A 17016-nucleotide genomic window follows, 5' to 3' on the forward strand; every position below is an offset into this window, starting at 1 on the left:
TCAAAAAATGTCCACACCATTGTAATTTTGCTTGTGGGCATTGTGAAGCCCACAAGCACTTACTTCCTGGAAGTCTTGGATGGGGTGTGATAATTGGGTAGCGCACTGCATCCTGGCAAATGATGACACACATTTCCCAGGAGCATTAGAGGGAGATGATGTCAGGATCCTAGGTGATTCCAAAGGCAGATTTTGTGGGACTGCATAGCAATTTCCAGATGAGTAAAAAAAAATGTTTTTTCTTTTTTAGGTCTAATAAGCACAATAATGAAAAAAAAAAATTTGGGATGGAAACTCCACTTTAACTGATGCAGAATGATGCTAGGAGATGTGATTGCTTCACTCAGCATACTTGCTGTCTCCCTTTTTAAGCTCATCCTCTGTCCCCGCCGGAAGTGAAGGAAGGAGGACTTTGATTGGTGGGATAAGCAGCCTGGAAGTTAAGCTCAGCTACCACCCGACAATAAGGAGGAAGTGCAGCCAGGACAGGGAGAAAAACAGGAAAGCCCAAGAAGAGACAGGAAGGAAACCCACAACGAGGCAGAGCGAGAACTATTGGGAGTGTACAGGTGGGAGAGAAGGATGAAATGGAAAAAAACAGACCATGTAGGGGAGCCAGGCTACAGGAAGTGCTGTGCTGGTGGGTTCAGAGACCAGAGTTTTCCCAAGAACTTGAGCCAGGGAGTTTGCCAGAACTGTGAGTGAGGAGCTGCCAACGGGAGAATCAGCACTCGCCACCCGAGCTGGTGAAATGTGTGCATGCAGCTGGCAGGTGATCCAGGGGAAAGAGGCTGACCTGCCTGTCTACAACATGTAAAAACCTTCTCTTCTAAGTAACGAGTTACTGTGCTAATCCCAGCTCAAAATTTGGGGATGAGAACAAATGGCATGACTTAAATTCCATCTTTGGTTTCCTATTCAAGGATACATTTATCACACTTTCACACTATATCAAAACCATGAATACCTTGCTTTGTTGATCATGTTTCATTTCCCAGCCTCTCGGTAACTCAACTTGCTTATTGGCAAATAAATTCAAAAATCCTACAAGATCCCGATTATGTTGGTAACGTTCAAAATGATGGGCATCTCTCCGAACTTTGGTGATCATATGCTTCAAACAAGAATTATTTGTAAACATGCGATAGGCACTCTAAAAAAACAAAATAATTAACAGTTTATTAACACAGCACATACAGTGGTTATATATAATCAGGGGCGGACTGACCATTCGGGCACTGCCCCGAGGGCCCCATGCCACTAGGGGGCCCATCAGGGTTGCCATCCTCAGTAAAACAGGGACAGTATGTAAAAATGTGTGTTTTTTACATTTGTCCCTAAATTGTCCCCTTTCCGACATCCTTTTTGGTCTAAAATCCCAAGATTATAGCGGCCCCTGACTCTCCAGTACCTTTTCAGTGTGTGTGTATGTGTATACCGTGTGGCCCTATAATCTCCTATTGCCCGGGGGCCCCATGAGTTGTCAGTCCGCCCCTGTATAAAATGTATTCTCTTAAAGGATGTACAGCCAAATGACGGTTTTGCACAACATCGATTAGTTAAAGTGGAAGTAAAGGCAAAACTTAACTAACTCTAAACCTATTCCCACCCATATTCTAAGCCTAATCTATCTAGGTCTGTAAAGAAAAGATCGCTATACTTACCTCTGATCCGGTTCTAGGTTGAGCTGTCAGTGACGACTTCAGTGTGTAGGAGAGGCAGCCGACAACGGAAGCCCCATAGTAAGTGATGTCACGCCCCATATGTGACGTTACTTCCCAAGCATTTCCCAGCAAGGAGTTGTAGGGATTCTCCTGCACACAGAGGGCGCCGCTGGAGACTGGACTGGAGCAGCTTCAAAATAGGTAAATATAGCAAACTTTTCTTTACAGGGTTTAGAGTTAGTTAGATTTTGCCTTTAATTCCACTTTAAGTACCACATGATTTACAATTACAATGAAGACAAATACAAACATAACTACATTTATCCCAGGTTCACACTGGGCTGCGGGATTGAAGCCGTGCGAGTTCAGCTGAACTCACACTATTTCACTCCCGCTGGCAGTCCCGATTTCGGCCGCGATTTCAGAGATATCTGTGCAGGTTTCTGCACAGATGTCTATGTAAATCGCGGCCCGAAATTGCAAAAAGTAGTACAGAAACTACTTTTTGAAATCGGTGCAGCGCCGCAGATGCGGCGTCGCACCGATTAGGACGGTGCCATTTCCGGCAAATGCCGCCGATTTGAAATGCGATTTGACATCTCAAATCACATCTCAAATCGTACCAATGTGAACCAGGCCTTAACAAAACTAAAACTGTAAATCAATGCAGTAAAAAAAACAAAAAAGAAAAGATTGCAAATAGCATTCTTTACTCATATCTGGACCCCAGGCACATAGCTAAATACAAAGATATAGTACATATAGGACAGTTGTTTTACCCAACAAAGTGTTTGTATTTCTGTCTGTCCAGTCCAGAGATTTACACAGCTCTGCCACACAGCACACCCCTATCTGGCAGAGCCGGAGATCTGCAGTTCAGTAATGCTTATTCCTTGTACACGATTGTAATTTTCATTTGGATTAACTCAGACGAATTCCGTACAAGCTGTCTTGTAAACACACTGTCACAAAACCAAATTCCAACCGTCAAGAACGTGGTGACGTGCAACACTATTATGAGCCGAGAAAAAGGAAGTTCACATGCTTCCAAGAATGGGTCGACTTGATTCTGAGCATGCGTGTTTTTTCTCCGTCAGAGTTCCATACAGACGAACAGAATTTCCGATTGAATTTTTTTCCGTCTGAAAAAAAGAGAACATGTTCTCTTTCTAAAGTCCGTCGGAAAAACTCAGATGGGGCACACACACGGTCGGAATATCCGATGAAAAAATGTTGTCTGACTTTTTAATCGGAAATTCCGATCGTGTGTACAAGGCATTACATGGTCTCTTCCACACCCCCACCCTGTGACTGACCAGGAAATAACAGCTCCCCTCTTCTACTACTCTGGGTGGGTTAGGGAAGGAGCAGAGGAAAAAACAAAACAAAGTGTTCCTGGCACATGATAAGTATACATTATTACATCTTCTGTATCCTCAAAATTCTAACAAACCATTTAAATCTGTCTGATATTTTATTTCCAGCAACTGACTATCAGCTAGTATGTCTAAAGCCCCATATACACTATTAGATTTTCTGCCTGCCTGATTGCATACAAATTGAAACTCTTAAAAGTTTGACCTCATAATATATGGTTTTGGTAAATCTGAAGACAAAAATCTGCAGAAAATCTAATAGTGTGTATGGGGTCTTAAAGGGGTTGTAAACCCTTGTGTTTTTTCACCTTAATGCATCCTATGCATCCAACACCTTGCATTGTCCGGCCCCCTGCGTCGCTCTCCATGGGTTCTCGGCTCTTCATTGGATAGATTTATGGCAGCGCAGCCATTGGCTCCCACTGCTGTTATTCAAATCCAATTACGCGGGAGTCGGGGGTGGGGCCGAGGGTATGACACAGGAGCGCGCCCGCAAGGTAACACCCTCAGGAGAGAGCTTCCCAGAGGGGGTTATGTAATGCGGGGAGGAGCCGTGAGAGCCGCCATGGGACCCCAGAACAGGTAGATCGGGGCCACTCTGTGCAAAACGAACTGCACAGTGGAGGTATAGTATGACATGTTTGTTATTAAAAAAAAAAAAAACGGGAACCTTTACAATCACTTTAAGGTTTGACCTCATATTATATGGTTTTGGTAAATCTGAAGACAAAAATATGCAGAAAATCTAATAGTGTGTATGGGGTCTTAGATATCTTATTTTGAATGTCAGTTAGTATTGACTATGGCAGACTGTGGAGTCAGAACAGGAAAAAACTCCATTAACTCTAATGGAGGATTATCCAATCTCATAAGTGAATTTGTACATTGAAAGATTTAAAAAAAATAATAATAATTAGTGTGCTCTCCTCCAATGATCAGACTTGTCCTGAAACTCAACCCCCCCTCCCCCTGAATTAGCCATTCACTGGAAGCTCATTGTGCTGCTGTTCTCCTCTCCCAGTCTTATGCAGGCTGAGAACACAGAATAATGCGATTACTTATAAAAACAGGAAAAAAAGTAATTTATAATCTTTTTATATCTATACACAAACGTTTTGCCTTTCATTTCTATTTTAAACTGAATAGATTGTTTTACAAGGTGAGGGTTTACAATCATTTTAAGTAACCAAAAGTGAGATGTGCCATATTGAGGTGATACAAAGGAAGCTAACAGATACTCTAGGGTTGGGGGGGGGGGGCACACCGCTTGAAACTTAATGGGAAAGGGTCCGGGGGAAGAGGGTAGGTTTTGGGTTAGAAACAAAGTGAAAGAAAATCAGAAGTTAGAAAAGGTAGAGAAAACAAAGCAAGTCAACAATAATGTTAACAAGATAATATTTAAAGAGTGCCTAAGCCCTTCTGGGGGTAAGAGATGAAAATGCCCTCAGGAACAAAGCCATCAGCCCACAAAACAGCAACAATCACAATAAAATACTGAAAATAGACATCTACATACACTGTGGGATTTTTTTTTTACTTGGAAAGGTGGCTAGGCAGAATAATGACAGAGCGAGTCTGCTGGGAACCACATGGGAGTGGGTTACTAAGGTGCTCACAGCCTTAGAGTTTTAGGATTCTGGTGTTATGCACAGTCACAGCATACTCCCCCTGTGGTGTCAATGTACAAAGTGAGAAGTGAGACAAAGAGGCCAAGTGCATGTTAAAATCTAATAAACAGCCATCAGATGTAACCCATTGAGCATGATACTATGAGTCAGGCATTGCCAACTGGATATAGTGAAAAATGTATGTAAACAAAGCCCAAAACTAAGGCAGAATTCTGTTTAACTCAGGGTATATCAAAGTAAGTGTATATAAATAGATGCTTATATAAAAAACAGATACAACAATCGTAGAACGTAGGTAATAATGCATGAAGTAAAAACATAGATGTCGGTAAGTGTGCCAACTCTAATTTATAAAACAAAATAAGTATACTTCAGGGGAAAAATCCTTTTTGAAGGAGTCCACATAGTGTGAGGCTCCACAGGGTACCCTCTATCCACATTTGAGATGCCAGCTAGAGCAGTGAATAAAAGCAGGCCCTTAACAGGGCGAAATTGGGGTACCATACACTCAGCAATTGTCAGACAGTCTGAGCCACATGTAGAGGTAAACATTAACCATTTAAAGAGAGGAGGATACTTATCCAGAAAGTGAAAAGGCCTCAGAATGAAGGTGAAGCCCTTTCGAAAAGCTGTGGGGTTGCAGATGGTTTCCTTTGCTATTTAGGCATTGGAGGAGAGAGGGTCCAGTGATCTGTTAGATACAGTTCATGGAGCTGTGAAGCAGGGGGGGTCGTGCCAAGGGTTCCAATTGCTTTTGTGAAGGCTGGTAGATTAGGGTGACCAGATTTTTAAAATGAAATCCAGGGACATATTTTTTCTTTACTAGTAATGGTGGCAATCAGCGACTCTCTGCCCGTAGCCGCCCACCTCACAGCCTCTCAAGTCTTACCCTTCAGGCCCCGGCTACTACTGGATGGGGAGCGGAGGAAGAACACTCTGCCAGGGAAGGCAAGGAGATAGGCAGGTGGCTGGCCAGGATTTGAGCCAAGGCAGAGGAACATGCGAGCGGAGCTAAATGGGCCATGCGCCCGAAACTGAAGAAATATTCCTTCCGCTCCGGACCAGCACATGATCATCAGAAAGGGGCACAGATAATGGGAAAAATATAACCCCCCTATGGTAGTAGGCACGGCGGAGCGGGGGGGTGTAATTCAATTTTTTTTTTTTTATTCTGCACTGATTGTCTTTGAAATTGCCCCTGCCCCTTATTAAATCCAATCTGGGGACAAAACCAGGGACAGACTTGGTCCGGGGACAGTGTCCTCAATCAGGGGACTGTCCCCTGAAACTGGGGATGTCTGGTCACCCTATGGTAGATTCCTTGGGAAAATGAAGGATGGTAATTCTACCATTCCCTCAGACAGAGAGGTGAAATGGGGTAACTGCATCTTTATAGGATGTTTTCTTTATGCAGCATGCTTGTGAATGGGTGCAGGGAACTGCAGAGCCAGGGTCTTCTGGGTCAGATCAGTAAGCACTATTATGATTGCACCATCACTACGCCACTTTTCTTGAGCCTATTTCCATTATCCCATTTTTTATTGTAAACCCTCACCTTGTAAAACAACCCATTTAATTAAAAACAGAAATGAAAGGAAAAACATTTGTGTATAGACATTAAAAAGTTATAAATATCTTTTACCTTTTTTTTTTTAGAAGTGATCACATTCCCCCTGTTCACAGCTGCATAAGAGCTGGGGGCTGGAAACAGCTGCACACCAAACTTCCCACTGGTCATTGGAGGAGAGCAGGCTGAGTTCCCAGCGCAGCTAGAGAATTGATCACGGAAAGCAGAGGGACTGGAAGAAGCACCAGGGATTTCACACACAGGAAGCAATAAAAAGAGAACAAGATACTTTTTCATACAAGTACATGATACAGCAGGCACATATCAGGTATATAAAATGTTGGGTTTACATATTCTTTAAAGAAATGCGCCCTACACAGTACATCACAAGGGTCAGTGGTGTCACAGTTATGAGGGACAGGAATCCTGTGAACTTTGCCTAGTTCAATAGGATCCCTGATGGGGATACCCAGAAGCATGTTGAACATTGCTTGGATTGTGAGTAACTTTGGCCTGTGGCCTCAAGTAGGCCCCAAAATCTAGCATTATAGCAGTGTCGTCTAAATGTCCATATTGTTTAGATATTCTGGTGTGGAGCCAAGACTATCTCCTGCAGTTTGATGATAGCTATTGTATTGGAGATAAGGGTGGTGACGGTCCCAGCAGTATCCAGATGTTGCCGCTGAGGTCAGCCATATTCTGTATGTGCTTCTTCTCTATGCATAAAGAACATACTAAGGTCACATTTAGTGGTGAGCAGTACAAAAAAATTTCTAAGTGCACCTTTAAAACCCTGGAAATATTCTTCATCTTCCCATACTAACTGTGATGTAGCCTTGCAGGAATGCTCTATATTCTGGATTGCTGGTGGTGGGAGAAAGGGAGGAAGGCTCTATGGCCTCCTGTCCCAATGTCATCTTGGAACTGTGGCAGGTGGCCACAGTATCAGATCAATTACAGAACGTATTTATTCACTTAACTTTATCCCTGGCACAAGCCCCTGGTGACAGGGTCCAGTGTGGGTGTGGTTTTGGGGACAATTTGAGTTTTTTGTCTTCTCTGCCCAAGCTAATTAGGTATCCATTCACATCTGAAAGGGCATGATGCTTTGTTAATATACCTCATCCAGTAAAAAATAAAAAAAATCTTTATACACTCTACCCTTTTCACCGTCATCCTTTATAGTGAACACTTTCTATGGTACCCAAAGAAAAATAATACAATGTAAAAGTGTAAAACCCCATTTTCAGGCAGATTTATGAACTGCAGCAATCTGTACACAATGAAACAGGCAAATCAGTCATCCTATCTTCCAAACCATGTTTACTTTTTAACTATATTGTCTTCTAGTAAAACCAAAAAACATGTTTTCAAGTGTATGCCAGGGCAAAAAAAAAAATGCATGACATTTCTGTAATACAGTCTATGCACATTTTTATATATTTTATATGTTATCCAAAATCCTGCAAGCACAGGAAAATACATGTTGGTCTGTCCGGAAATGCATTCCAACTCCTAATTCCTGTTGTGAGCTGAGATCATGCAGCATTTTTGTGACCGGTGTCAGCCCTGCCTAGCTGTTTTTTGCTAAACTATGTATTTTGACCCTTCTTCTCATATCCACAACATATCTGCAGTCCCATGTTACGAACTGGGAGGGCTTTTTAGGCTCCCTGAGATAACACAGGAAGTGTAGATAGTACACCGAACAGCTATGATTTCTAACAAGATCAATGCACAATTAACATTTTTTTACTTATTGAACTGCTTTCAGTGGAATATTTAGCAGGTCAAAATGAGGCAAATAAGAGAAGTTCCTTGTTAGGGTCTACATACACCTTAATGATAAACATACATAGTAAATTATGTTGTGTATGTAAGAAATCTTGTATCTATTATATTCTCAGAAAACAACTACAGTACTAGGTTTATCAATTCTCCCCAGCAGAATCAAGTGATCATGATACATTTATTTAGAACAGTTTACTACTTACAGGGTTTGAATGCAAAACTGTGAAGAACTCAGGACTAGTGAGGAATTTCACTGGGGGAGAGTGAAGAAGCAGACTGAGCCTCGACCTTGAGGTAGAATGAGGAAGTGCGTTCTCTCTAACGGAAGTCTAAAATCAAATCATGGTCATCAAGTCAGCAAAATTAAAAAATGTTACAGCTCCTCTTTCAATTTCCAAATTCTCTTTCATCGTCTTTTTAAAGCTGACCTGTGCTTCACCCCAACAGGGTTTCCTTTAACATTGTTTGATTCTGAGTGTCCTGGCAGCCACAAAAGCAATTATATCAAATAACTGTTTGGGAAACAACTGACGCTGCTAATATTACGTTGTCTTTTAGGAAACAGAACAGTTAAAAAAAAAAACGCATAAAAAAAAAATAAAGAAAATCTACGGTCACAACATACACTTTTATTTTATAACACCAGCATGGTAATATTACAATGGTTATATTTGAAAATCTAATATATGATAAGCTTACTTGAAAAACCTCCTTTCATGTTTTATTGTAAAGAAAGGGAGGCTGTATTGGACTATAATGGCATCGTATGAGCAACTAATAGACAGTCAAGTTTTGAGGTTGCTACCTGTCTGCTAGCCATCTGTTTCCACGACGTCCCTATGGCCTGCCAGCAGTGATTCCTGTACTGACTCCGCCTCCTGACACTCCTCCGCACAGCACCTCTGTAGTTCAAAGGCAGGCTTTGTGAAATGTGTGACACTGCAGTGCCTACTCACAGGGCATAGTGACTACGTGTCGCAGAATCCAAGGGATTAAATGTGTGGGAAACTACACATACTAAATTTACAAGGTTGTTTAGATTAATAGGGGTAGGCTAGAAATAATTGACGTTGATAGTGCAGCGAACAATCTGACACTAGCTGGGGGGGTACACTAACACTGACATCAATAGTGACAGTAATATAGTGATCAGTACTATCCTATACACTGTCACTGTACTAATAACACTGGCTGGGGAAGGGGTTAACATCTAATGCCGCGTACACACCATCACTTTATGTGATGAAAAAAAATGACGTTTTTAAAAACGTCACTTTAATTGACTGTGTGTGGGGGAAAACGTTGTTTTATGTCTTGTAAAAAAACGTCAAAAAAACGACCAAAAAAAATTGAAGCATGCTTCAATTTTATGTGTCGTTTTTCAAAAGTGCACTTTTTACTTCACAGAAATTGACGTTTTTTCATCCACGCATGCCCAGAAGCTACTTATGAAGCAAGCTTCAATGGAAAAACGTGGTGAACGTAAACCTCAGCTTTGCTAGAACATTGTGAGAAAACGATGGTGTGTAGGCAACTTCGTCTTTGAAAATTGAAGTTTCAAAAACGTCATTTTTTACTTCACAGAAAGTGTCGTTTTTTTTCATCACATAAAGTGATGTGTGTACGCGGCATAAGGGTGAACAAGGGGTTAAATGTGTGCCTAACAATGTGTGTTATTATGTGCTGCTTTTACTAAGTGATCTTGCGTTTTTTTTTTCGCGCCGCTTTGCAGGTAATGAAAAAACAGCAAGCTTGCCGGTAAGTGTTCAGAGCATGGTGTTGTTTACAACACCGAGCTCCCTTCTGTAAACGACTGAGCAGATTAATGTGTCCCGATAATCAATCGTTGGCAGGGACACGCTTATCGGGTCATGCTGTAACAAATCACAGCACAGCTGGGGTGGCGCACGCGTGCGTCCCCTACCCGAAAGTGCTGATCACATATTGGATATGTGATCTAGGGTAGAGCGCCGCCTGTAGCAGTATATCTGCGTGGGGCAGTTTGGGAATAAGCGCCTAGAACACCAGCCCTTTGCCCATGACCTCTGCCCAACATTATCCCAACCTTGTACTGACCTAACACACTAAAAACAAATATTTAGGCAGCACTACCTCTATTGTCTGCAATGCTACTTTTACTAGAATATTAAATATTTAGAGGACCGCTAACAAAATATTTGTGTAAATGTTCTCATTTATTCAGATCATGATATAGCTAGTAGTAGCTAGTCACATTTAGCTGGACTTGTGCTGTAACATTGAAGAGGTTTGGAAGTTTCTCAGCCACTTCTTTTGATCCCATGAGCATCAAGAAATACCCCAGCCATTATATCCAGAAGGTAGCAAAGACACCTTAAACCAATCACCATGAAATGTTTCAATGTCAACTGTCCAAGATGGAAGGTGCAAGTTTCGTAACTACCCTGTTTTAGTTACCTAATCCTATCCTTGATGTCAGGAACTAACTACTGCTAGCTAAAACAAAATAATATTACAATGTCATGACAAACCTGCATTTGAATGATGATAATCAACATCCTCAACTGGTACGACTGGATCAACTGGATTTGCCACCTCATCTGGTTGATCATTTGTCATTGTTCTTCGAATACTTTGATACCTGTTATAGAAAATGTTCAAAAGAAAAGATACATTTCATCAATTGCACATGATTTGCATACCTAGAAAAATAGGATTTTCGTATATACTGTAAAATCCAATTTATGGAGTTCATTAGGGGGCACAGGATTCAGAGACAACTGGCTACAATAGAATACAATAGCTCAGCGAAGAGGATTCCCCCATCCACAGCGTGCGTGTGGATGGGGGAATTGAGCCAGTTTTTTTGTTCAACCCAGTGGTTGAATGAAAAAAAAAAAATATCATCTATGGGCTGCGTCTGCCACAAGCGTTTTTATTTTGGGATTCTGTCCAAAAAAATTGCTTTGATTTTGGCATGGATCATGGCTCTGGTGACTCTGTTTTTGGTCTCTATAGTGTTAAGACGAGGAGCTTTCCAGGCCTTGGTGATCATTTACTTTACCGCGGTGGTAACCTGCAGGAGGAGTTTAAATTGTAGCCGTGTCACTTCCAGGGTTTTTTTTTGAGCAAATTTGTAACTGGGTTCCTGTCTAGTGAGCTGTTAAACAGCATGGAGGAGGACACGGAAAATTTCAGTTGCAAAATGTTTTGACCAGGGGACACGTATAATAAATGTGATGATGGGTGCCTGCCTCTGTGCAGCCCCGAAAGCAATGGGGGGAGTATTTTTTCAGGTATTTAAAAATCCGGGCAGGGACAAGGTACCAGCGCATGAGGACTTCATAGTTCGCTCACAGTTTTTAAAAGAAGACTTTAGTTCTACTTTGAGAACACCAGGAAAAAACCTTGGTGGGTACTCACAAACTGGTTGCTAAAAGCAGAAAGGGTTCAAATGGCTTGAGGTAACCAAGTTACTGTTGGCAGCAGCAAGGACTAACCGTGGTAGAATCACCCATTTGATACGAATAAAAGCAATGGTGAGGGGGATGCTACCTTATGTTGAAAGGCAGGAACAGAGTGTGCACAAATGATACTCAAGCTACTGATGATGCAGCACTCAATTCTTCAGTATTTCAAACCTTTCCATAAAGACTAACAGAAAAAAAGGGGTAATAATAGTTCTCTTACATATAGTGAACCTTGATGATCTGCCCATATGGACAACTAATAAATACGCCCCCCCCCCCCCCCCGAGCCCCCGTTTTACTTACCTGACCCCTCGAAAGTCCAGCGCTTGGTCCCGAGATCCTCTTCACCGCTCAGCCTGGCCGCTGATTGGCTAGAGCGGATGGATTGAGAGCAGCGCAGCCATTGGCTTGGCGCTGCTGTCAATCACATCCAGTGACGCGGCGCGCCGAGGGGCGGGGCTGAGTGATACAGTGAGCGGCTATGGCCGCTCGCTGTATCACGGGAGCGCGCTTGCAAGGACTCATCACCATGCAAGCTCTCTCACATGAATGTGTTTTTGCGGGGAGGACCAGAGACAGCCACCTAGGGACCCCAGAAGACGTGGATCGGGGCCACTCTGTGCAAAACGAACTGCACAGTGAAGGTAAGTATGACATGTTTGTCATTTTCCTTTTATTAACCCTTTAAGTCTTGACTGAAAAAAAATAAAACATATTACCAATAAAGTATAACTAACTATACTTTTTGTTTTAGCTTTGGATAGAGAGGGATTAGAATACCTGTCAGTTATTATTACTGTATGTGCCCGTTAGGGAGATTTACCATCTCTATTTGTCCTGTTTACCATTATCATTGAATGCAAAAGAAAATCCCAAACAAGTGTGGACACCAGAACAGTTATAAAGGGGAAATCTTCCAGGTGGGTTATACTAGTGCCAGTGACCCTGGTGCCATCCCAAATTCCCTCACTTTGGAGTGAACTTTTTGGCAATAAAAACAGGAAGACTTGTTTTGGCTAAAAGACAGAAAGTGAAGGAAAATCTCGCCAACAAGACACAGAAGACAAAAAAACTGACAGGTTATAACCTTTTTACATTATCCAAAATGGAAAAAGTTTTACTTATACTTGAAAGAAAAGACATCCATCCTTCTAGGGCAGTAGCAAAAGTTGAGGCATGCCAAGAGTTGGAGGGGTAATACCAGGGTGGTGACTGTTTTCTTTGTTGCCAGTGTCCATATCCTTTTGTCTGCAGCAATATGCATGTCTAAGTTTTGTGTCTCTTAAAGGAGAACTTTGGGATTGTAAAAAAACAAACAATTAAGCCCTGTACACACGATCGGTCCATCCGATGAAAACGGTCTGATGGACCGTCGTGCCTACACACCATCAGTTAAAAAAACGATCGTGTCAGAACGCGGTGACGTAAAACACAACGACATGCTGAAAAAAACTTTCAAAGTTCAATGCTTCCAAGCATGCGTCGACTTGATTCTGAGCATGCATGGATTTTTAACCGATGGACGTGCCTACAAACTATCGTTTTTTTTCTATCGGTTAGGTATCCATCGGTTAAATTTAAAACAAGATTGCTTTTTTTTAACCTATGGATAAATAACCTATGGGGCCCACACACGATTGGTTTGGACCGATGAAAACGGTTCATCAGACCGTTCTCATCGGTTTAACCGATCGTGGTACCGGTCTAATACTCACCTAGGTGGATGCAGCATCGACCTGATGCTGCAACTGTCCCCCGCTATCTCTGCAATGAGAACTGGGCGATCAAACACCACTGATCACTCAGATCTCCCCCTCCACTCTGAGTAGAGAGCTGTGACTGTCAGTGAGCGGCTCTCTACTCTCCCCTCCAGCGCTCACTGAAGCACTGGGCTGAGGAGGGGGCGGGAGTGGCTGGCTCAGGCTCTCAGCAGATCACTGTAGAGCTCAGCCAGGTGCCAGTCCAGACATCTGGGTGTATTTCAACCATATGGTCTGGATCTTTACCAGGTAATGTCAGCTGACAGCAGGCTTTAGCCCGCTGTCAGCTGAAATCAGGTCACAGGAATGCAGAACAAACTGCACTCCTGTGATCCATATGCTTTGGCCATACTTCTCTTTTAATGAACAAAAAAGTAATACATAATAACTACATACGCTTTTGAGGTCTATTGCAAGCTTTGCCAATTTTGACTTGAATGTAACAACAACTTTACTAGAAAAAGGAGCTACAGATTTTATGTGCAACAGTAAGGCTGGGTTTTTCCTTAATGCTGATGACGGTTCACACAAGAACTGGAATAATTCTTATATGTCACTTAATGTAAGAACACTGTTATTTTACATTCAGGTAAGACCATAGGTGTAATTCTTGCACACTTTTCAGGAACTAGTTAGTTGTTTCTTACAACACACATTTATTAAGCAAAATAAAACAATGTTCATGATATGATAATAAACAAAAATCTATTGGTTTCAGAGAATGTAGATTAGTAATAAAAGATAAAACTGTCACTGTAATGTTGAAACTAAAGTGTTTCACTATTGTTGTTTTAACACATGTATAAAACACAGATCATTTATTAAACGCTCAGTATTTCTCTTGGTGACCAATGTGTATTACAGCATTCCCACATAATGTTGCAATGTCCAGAAGACTATCGGTACAATATCAATTTGTCAGAATAATGCAAGACATCACCCACTATGTCAAAACACCCCAGTGCCTAACAATTATCATAGCGAACCTCCCATTCAAGGTTACAAATCACCCACATCACTATTATCAGTCCCTAGAAAATTGTGTGGGTCACAAGTAATCATAATTGTTCAGTGGTGGATATCAAGTGAGAGTAGTTATGACTTCGGGGCAGCGTATGGTAAGAGGCCCTGGATGTAGTTCAGTGTGAGTTTTGGTCTGATGTAGAGAACCAAATGTTTGTCAGTCAAGAGGACAGGGTGCAGGTTGCAGATACTCATCAGTCCACTAGAGTGGTGTGGTGCTTATGCACATAGTAATGAGACTATGAATGAGTCAGTCCAGAAATGGATACAACTGGTCATCGTGCTTGGCCGTTACAGAGAATGAGGAATAGGAATCATTCAATAGGAGGATGTGTACATGACTCCAGGGGGTGGGTGGTGATTGCCGTGAGCCCATAAAGGGTGTAGGTCATAAGTGTTTGCCACTCATTAGGGTGTGTTTTGCTGGTAGAGCTGGCTCAGGTACTGCTAGTTAAAGGATCACTAAAGGGAATTTTTTTTTTAGCTAAAAAGCTTCCTTTACCTTACTGCAGTACTGGTTTCATGTCCTCATTGTTCGTTTTGCTTTGAAGTAGCTGTAATTCTGCTGTGATCTCCACACTTCCTGCTTGTCTGGCTCCTTATGAAAAATCTCATGGGAGCTTCTCACTGTGGTCCAAGCTGTGTGTCTAAAACTCCTCATAACCAATCAGATTCATTTAAAAACAAAACACTGCCCTGGATTTTTTTTGTTTTTGTTCTGTGGGTCTCTTTACTTCACAGAAACATAAAACAAGTTTAAAAACCGAGAGTGAAACTACAGCACATTATATGATTGAATTTAATCTATTTTGATATCATTTTTTAAAAGGAATCAGATAACTTTTATGTCTCTATACCCTGTAAACAGTCATTACAAGCAAAAATTTTTTTTTTCCTTTAGTGATCCTTTAAGGAGTTCATTAGACTAGGGTTGTATGTCACAGATGTCACAGTCGTGGGTGCTGTTTATATGATCCAGAACTGGTATGATTGGTATGTGACTGGTACACATGACCATGATTCAAGAGAATAGGCACAGACAAAACATGCAGGAGGTGGGCACAGGCAAAATATGTAGGGGGGGGTGGGCACAGGCGAAAAGATGCAGGGGGGTGGGCATGAGTGAAACATGCAGGTTTCATGCTAAGTTGCTGGTTCAGGATGCCAAAACAATCAGGGCAGATAATTGGGGGGAGTTATGAATGACTGTAATTCTAGTAGAGGTGCAGAATGTGCAAGCACAAGCAGAAAAAAATATGTGCATTTTTTTTATTTTTTTTAAAGGTGAATGTATCCTTTAAATTGTGCTTTGTGTTATATAGCTAATTTAATAACAGTGTGGTTGGAGAATTACCACTATAAATGTTCATTAACCATTATGAGCTCATGATTACATCAACGCGCTGCATTGTGTATGCCAGGATCTCCAAACTACGGTCCTCCAGCTGTTGCGGAACTACACTTCTCATAAGCATTGTAAAACTCTGACAATACAGACATGACTAGGCATGATGGGAATTGTAGTTTCTGAACAACTGGAGGGCAATAGTTTGCGTAGTTTAGTGTATGCTAAAACAAAGTATGACAGGATGTATTTTTGCTCAGCTTAGCACAGTGCAGACTGGGGCCAAACTAGAGTTGGCTATCAATACACCAAAGTTTACTAGAGCAGACCAGAACCTCTTAAGGCCCCGTACACACGACCATTTTTCATGACAAGAAAAATGCCATTTTTTAATTGGTCGTGAAAAACGGTCGTGTGTGGGCTCCAGAGCATTTTTCTTGACGTAAAAAATGTCCGCTACAAATTTAGAACCTGCTCTATTTTTTCTCGTAGTTTTTTCACGTCATGAAAACGGTCATGTGTACGCTATAATGAGGAGGAAAAAAAACACGCATGCTCAGAAGCAAGTTATGAGACGGGAGCGCTCGTTCTGGTAAAACTAGCGTCCGTAATGGAGATATCACATTCATCACGCTGTAACAGACTGAGAAGCATGAAGACTGAAAAGCATGAATCGTCTCTCACCAAACTTTTACTAACACGCAGTAACACGAAATCAGCAAAAGCAGCCCAAAGGGTGGCGCCATTTGAATGGAACTTCCCCTTTATAGTGCCGTCGTACGTGTTCTATGTCACCACGCTTTGCTCAAGCATTTTTTTTTCACGATCATGTGTATGCAAGCCAGGCTTGAGAGGAATCACGTAGAGAAAAACGTAGTTTGTTTCCATGACATGAATAACGGTCGCGTGTATGCGGCATTACTCATACACTGCAATATGAATGAATGTCTTTAAATGCTCTCCAGTTTCCCATACAGCTAAACTTGTAAGGTTGGACATGGATGGTGTTGCAAATAAGCAAGGTTTGCAAATGAACCAAGTCTTGTATTTAAAATCAGGTTTTTAATAAAGTGGTTATAAAGTCAGAAGGTTTTTTTATCCTCATGCATTCTATGGATGAAGATAAAAAAACTTTAGTGTGCAGCAGCCCGCCTATGCCCCTTAATACTTACCTGAGCCCCATCTCAATCCGGCAATGTTGCATGAGTGTTTTGGCCATCCGAGACTCTCCGTCGAGTGGCGGGGCCATTAGATCCCCCTGCTGTCAATCAAGGTCAATTAGCCAATGAGGGGAGAGAGGGGGCAGGCCGAACCACGGCTCCGTGTTTGAATGGACACATGGAGCTGCGCAAAAAAACTACACAGAGCAGGTAAGTATAACATGTTTGTTATTTTTATCACTTTAAGATCAGA

The 17016-nt window shown here is 41.8% G+C and overlaps 1 protein-coding gene across 1 annotated transcript in view; it reads right to left on the bottom strand.

Annotated features, from left to right (window-relative positions):
* Positions 1-17016, bottom strand: part of HECW2 (HECT, C2 and WW domain containing E3 ubiquitin protein ligase 2) — a 336744-nt gene that overhangs the window by 59557 nt on the left and 260171 nt on the right. Inside the window, exons 13-16 of the mRNA XM_040358472.1 lie at positions 10537-10646; positions 8466-8506; positions 8230-8355; positions 968-1153 (exon numbers count right to left, since the gene is read on the bottom strand). Of these exons, the coding sequence (XP_040214406.1) occupies positions 968-1153; positions 8230-8355; positions 8466-8506; positions 10537-10646 (463 nt within the window). The remainder of the gene's footprint in view (positions 1-967; positions 1154-8229; positions 8356-8465; positions 8507-10536; positions 10647-17016) is intronic.

This window comes from Rana temporaria, chromosome 6 (assembly GCF_905171775.1).
Source record: "Rana temporaria chromosome 6, aRanTem1.1, whole genome shotgun sequence".
Classification (NCBI taxonomy): domain Eukaryota; kingdom Metazoa; phylum Chordata; class Amphibia; order Anura; family Ranidae; genus Rana; species Rana temporaria.